This window comes from Lynx canadensis, chromosome X (genome assembly GCF_007474595.2).
Source record: "Lynx canadensis isolate LIC74 chromosome X, mLynCan4.pri.v2, whole genome shotgun sequence".
Classification (NCBI taxonomy): domain Eukaryota; kingdom Metazoa; phylum Chordata; class Mammalia; order Carnivora; family Felidae; genus Lynx; species Lynx canadensis.
Genome location: NC_044321.2, coordinates 12545602 through 12551568, shown reverse-complemented (window position 1 = coordinate 12551568; position 5967 = coordinate 12545602). Strand labels below are relative to the sequence as shown.

At 39.3% G+C, this 5967-nt stretch overlaps 1 protein-coding gene across 1 annotated transcript; it reads right to left on the bottom strand.

The window, feature by feature from the left end:
• Positions 1-4344: 4344 nt before the first annotated feature.
• LOC115507855 (60S ribosomal protein L36a-like) lies at positions 4345-4668 on the bottom strand. Its single transcript, XM_030306373.1, has one exon. It carries the CDS (start codon positions 4666-4668, stop codon positions 4345-4347), a length of 324 nt encoding a protein of 107 aa, XP_030162233.1.
• Positions 4669-5967: the final 1299 nt, after the last annotated feature.

Genomic DNA, 5967 nt, shown 5'->3' with positions numbered 1-5967 from the left:
GGGACACCCAGAAAATAATTTTGTTTGGTCCATTTCGAAGTTTTTTACAAATTTTCCTGATAGAAGTAAAGAAATATTCTCTGGGCAGTCTATTAGGAAGCAGAATGTAGATTGCAGACTGGCCAGGTCTTCTGAAACAAAGGAAAAATGGTTTCTTGTGGCAAAACTGCTTGCTACCCAGGAGATAAGTGATGAGTCATTTGGGAATTGCATCTTTTAAGTACAAAAATACTGGTCTTTATTGGGGAAAGAACAATCGAAGGGAAATTTGATGAAATTTGCCTTGGGGAGAGAAATAGGATTAATTTAGCAGGCATTTCAGTTACAAAATGTTCAGCTACAGATCAAAACTATTGAGGGGGAAAAAAGGCAGTTCATAAAACTTTCTTAATTCAGGCTCCCCAATTCAGGTTTCATAATGAATTTTGACATGAGGTGGGATGATTACTTTTATTTTTTAATTTTTTGACAGCTATATTGAGATATAATTCACATACCATAGAATTCACCTATGTAAAGTGTATGATTTTGTTTGTTATATTCACAAGATGGGCAACCATAATCACAATCTAATTTTCATTCTGCCTAAAAGAAACCTGGAACCTATTAACAGTCAGTCCCCACTCCTACCCCAGTCTGTCTCTCACCCCCGACCCCCACACCAGCCCTAAGGAACCACTAATCTACTTTCTGTCCCTATGGATTTGCCTATTCTGGACATTTCAGATCAATGGAATCATATAGTATGTGTTTTGTGACTGAATTGTATCATTTATCACTTGATATAATGTTTTCAAAGTTTACCTATCAGTACTTAATTCTTTTTATTGCCAAATAATATTCCATTGTATGGAAATGATATTGTGATTTGTAATAGATATATATTTGGTCTTCATCCCCCATTTCTGGCACAGAGCTCCTAAAACTTTGGAATTTCCTAAGTGAAGAGAATGATAAAGGTGGCTGTCCTTTGTTATGTTAATGAGGTGGATTTTGGAAAACCTTTAAGGATGAGGGCTGGTTGCCAGGGAAGCTAACCATGTGATTGATCTCTGGGGAGAGGAGAGGCCATGGAGGTTGAATCAATTGGCAATAGCCAGTGACTTAATTGTTCATGCCTGTATAATGAAGCCTTCATGAAAATCTGAAAGGAGGTGCAGGGTTCAGAGAGTTTTTGGGTTGGTGAATAAGCAGGGGTGCTGTGAGAGTGGTAAGCTTGGAGAGAGCATGGTCACTCTGCACCCTTTCCCCATGCATCTCTTCCATCTGGCTGCACTTGAGTTACATCCTTTTATAATGAACTGGCTATCTAGTAAAAAAAAAAAAAAAATATTTTGCTCTGTTCTATGTGCTGCTCTAGCAAATTAAGTAAACCTCTTTCAGTTAACTTCTGAGGAAGTCATGGAAGCCTCTAATTTATAGCCAGTTGGTCAGATGTACCTGGAACAACTCAGACCTGGCGATTGGCATCCTGAGTTGGAGGGGATTGTTAGAGCCTCCAATCTGTAGCCAGTCGGTCAGAAGCATAGATAACGACCTGGGGTTGCAAATGCTGTCTGAAGTGGGTGGGGAGGCAGGACTGAACACTTAACCTGTGGAATCTGAAGCTATCTTGGGGTGGATAGTGTTAGGGAAAAATCTGTTATAAGGTGGCTGACAGGACTGATAGGGGAATTCCAGTCCTTGTCAGAAGACACCCCTTCTGGGATTTTCTTCCTACCCTGCTTGCCACAGGTGCCAAATTACTACTAATGAGGGATTCGGAAGTAACAGACTATAAATGGTCCCCTCTGTTGATGCTCTGGGCTCAGATCTCTGGAGAATGATCTCCTCTGAACCCACTGGTGTAAAATAAACCTCCTGCCTTCCAAGATCTCTGAGTGCCACTTGGTTCTTCTGCAGGGTGATCCAGATCAGTTTCCATAACATTAGAACTGAGTTGAGTACCAGCAGGGTGTCTAAGAATTGCTTAGTGTTCTGTGGGAACCCTCCTCCCTCCCCCCCCCCCAACGCACATATTGGAATTGGGCCCAAGAACGCTAAAGAGTGGATGTACCAAATCTTAATTCATTTATCAGTTGATGGGCATTTAGGTTGTTTCCACTTTTTGGTTATCTTAAAAAAAAATTTTTTTTTTTTATTCGGGGGGGGGGTAGAGGGCAAGAGAGAATCTTAAGCAGGCTCCACACCCAGTGCAGAGCCAGGTGCAGGGCTTGATGCAGGGCCCGATGCAGGGCTCCATCTCACAACCGTGAGATCATGACCTGAGCTGAAATCAGGAGTCGGATGCTTAACTGACTGAGCCACCCAGGTATCCCACTTTTTGGTCATTTTGATATAGGGCTGTGAACATTTGTGTGCAAGTTTTTATGTGGACTTATGTTTTCATTTCTCTTGGAAATATACCTTGGAGTAAAATTTCTGGATCATATGACAATACAATTTTTAGCTTTTTGAAGAATAAGTATTTTATATTAAGCATTTTATATTAACATCAGCAGTGTATGAGGGTTCCAATTTTTTCCATATCCTTTACACCACTTGTTATTGTCCATCTTTTTGATTTTAGCTATCCTTGTGGTATGAAGTGATATCTCATAGTGGTTTTGATTTGTATTTCCCTGATGACTAATGATCTTGAGCATCTTGTCATGTGTTTATTGGTCATTTGTATATCTTCTTTTTTGGAAAAATGTCTATTCAAATCCTTTGCCCATGTTTTTAGTTATTAGTCTTTTTATTATCGAGTAGTAAGAGTTTTTTTACATATTCTGGATACCAGTCAGATACGTCTTTTCCAAATGTTTTATTTTGTGGGTTGTCTTTTTGCTATTTTGATGGTGTCCTTTTTTTTTTTTTTTTAATTTTTTTTTTTCAACGTTTATTTATTTTTGGGACAGAGAGAGACAAAGCATGAACGGGGGAGGGGCAGAGAGAGAGGGAGACACAGAATCGGAAACAGGCTCCAGGCTCTGAGCCATCATCAGCCCAGAGCCCGACGCGGGGCTCGAACTCACAGACCGCGAGATCGTGACCTGGTTAAAGTCGGACGCTTAACCGACTGCGCCACCCAGGCGCCCCGATGGTGTCCTTTAAAGTACACAATTTTTAATCTTGATGATGTCTGATTTATTTTTTCTTTTGTCCCTTGTGTTTTTGGTGTTCTATCTGAGAAATCATTCCTAACCAGAGGGCATGAAGATGTATTCTTATGATTGCTTCTAAGTGTTTTGAAGGTTTAGCTTTTACATTTAGGTCTATGATCCATTTTAAGTTAATTTTCCATAGAGTGTAGGGATCCAGCATCACTCTTTTGCATGTTGTCCCAGCACCAGTTGTTGAGAAGACTATCTTTCTCCACTGAATTGTCTTGCTATTTCTTGTAAAAAATCACTTGACCATGTGGCACCTGTGTGGCTCAGTCAGTTAGGTGTCCAACTTAGGCTCGGGTCATGATCTCATGGTTTGTGAGTTCGAGCCCCACATTGGGCTCTCTGCTGTCAGCACAGAACCTGCTTTGGATCCTTTGTCCCTCTCTCTCTGTACCTCCTCTCCCCTTCAGAATAAATAAACATTAAAAACATTATCTATCTACCTATCTATTTATCTATCTATCTATCTATCTATCTATCTCCATATGCCAGTTCTGTCCTGATTATTATAACTTTGCAGTAAATTTTGAAATTGGGAAGTGTGAATTCTCCAGATTTGTTCTTTTTATCCAGATTGTTTTGGTTATTATGGTTTATGAATTTTAGTATCAGTTTGTTAACTTCTGCAAAAAAAAAAGGCAGTTGGGATTTTGATAGGAAGTGCATTAAATTTATAGATCTAAAGATTACTTTTAAAATTTAATGGAAACATTTGCTAAACTCAGTTGTTATTTGCTGATACTTGAGCTTTACCCATTCTCATGTAAACTGCTAATGTGTTTAGTTCAGTTTACAATTGCATAGTTTTGTAGACTACGTATGGAAAGGCAAAGGATGAGGAGAGGGTGATAAGATTTGTTATAGAAGTTGTCTAACAGTCTGGTAATGAAAGGACCTGTCTTTTGACTGTGTATTCATGTTCCAATGTATTGTGTTTCATGTTCTAATGTGCTTCATCAAACTCAAGATGTTAAATAGATTGGTAGTTTTTGCTGAGTTTTCCCCATAATTATGTAAATGAATATAATGAATTTTAATGCCAACATTGTTTTCAAGGAGATTAAATTTCCTTTTTTTATTCAAATTTTATAAAAATGGGAAGTGCTGTTTTAATAAAGAGTATTTTTTTTTATTTTGGTTTGAACATAACCTCAAGATCTTATTGTCTTCATAATAAAGTGAAATATGAAGCTTAGAAATAGATCATGTGGCCCTTTCTTTTCTTATGTCCTCTCAATTCCAAATGCTTGAGTCTTTTAATAGCCAGCATTTTCATACATCTGTAGTTGGGTTCAATACAGTCAATCCTCAGCATAACCCTCTTTGTTGTTTTTTTTTTTTTTTTCCAGAAAATCGGCTTAATCCGCTCACTGTAGCCATTCTGCTTCCTGTCATAATGCTGCTTTCTCTGGGCATACAGAGAATCATTGCCCTTCTTGTATTGTGTCACTTTGTGTTGTTGGTACTTGCCACACTTCTTACAGAGAGTCCAGCAGGTTTTAGGAATGTTCACCATGTTTTGAGAGCACTATCAGCATGGAAAAGCAAGAATGAATATTTTGAATGAACCCATTATAATCACCCAAAACTCCAGAAAAGCAAACGTATTTGAATGAAAAATAGAGTTACTTTTAAGAGTCTAGAATTATAAACCCAGCAGATATCTCACGCATATGTGAGGATGTGCTAGATTTCACAAAGAAATTGCCAGATCAAATAACTTATTAAGATGCTATAAATTAATCTGAAATATAAAAGCAGTTATCATAGACATAAATCTTAAAAATATTGACTACAGGGGCACCTGGGTGGCTCAGTCAGTTAAGAGTCCAACTTAGGCTCAGGTCATGATCTCAGTTTGTGATTTCAAGCCCCCTGTCGGGCTCTGTGCTGACAGCTCAGAGCCTGGAGCCTGCTTTGCATTGTGTCTCCCTCTCTCTCTATCCCTCCACCGCTTGCACTCTGTGTCACTCTCTCAAAAATAAATAAACATTAAAAAAAATACATTGACCACAAAGCTGTCACTCATGACTGTACCAAGAGAATGAAAGACATTTAGGCTACAAAGACATACTCAAAATGCGTATGACCCAGAGTGGTTTGGCTTTGAAGCAGGTTGGACTTACAGAGCTACACAGAGAGAAAGGGGGACATAATGAGCCAGGCTGGATTTGGGTTTGTATACATGACCCAACAACAAAGAGCACTTAATGTCTACAACACAGTGCCTTAAAGATGGGGTGCCTGGGTGGCTCAGTTGGTTAAGTGTCCGACTTCAGCTCAGGTCATGATCTTGTGGTTCGTGAGTTTGAGCCCCACATTGGGCTCTGTGCTGACAGCTCAGAGCCTGGAGCCTGCTTCGGATTCTGTGTCTTCCTGTCTCTCTGCCCCTCCCCTGCTTGTGCTCTGTCTCTCTCTTTCTCTCAAAAATAAATGTTAAAAAAAAAAATAAAAAAGAAACCATAGATTTGGGGCCCCTGGGTGGCCTAGATGGTTGAGTGTCCGACTCTTGATTTCAACTCAGGTCATGATCTCACTGTTCGTGGGATTGAGCCCCACATCGGGCTTCATACCGTCAGCATACAGCCTACTTGGGATTCTCTCTCTCCTCTCTCTGCAAGCCCCCCCCCCCCAAATAAATAAATAAACTTAAAGAAAAAAGAAAGAAACCATAGATTTGAACTGAGTTGACATTGAATTCTTGGAACTGGCTCAAATTTTCAGCCAGAAACAGAATCAAGTTAAAAGCTTGTTTTTCAAAAGGTAGAGCCATTTGATATTGTGAAGCTGTGAAGCACAAGAATACATTGGGGAC

Bases quoted from the DNA above. Each gene is read 5' to 3' on its own strand.
- LOC115507855 (XM_030306373.1), bottom strand. From the start codon at position 4,668: ATGGTGAACATTCCTAAAACCTGCTGGACTCTCTGTAAGAAGTGTGGC.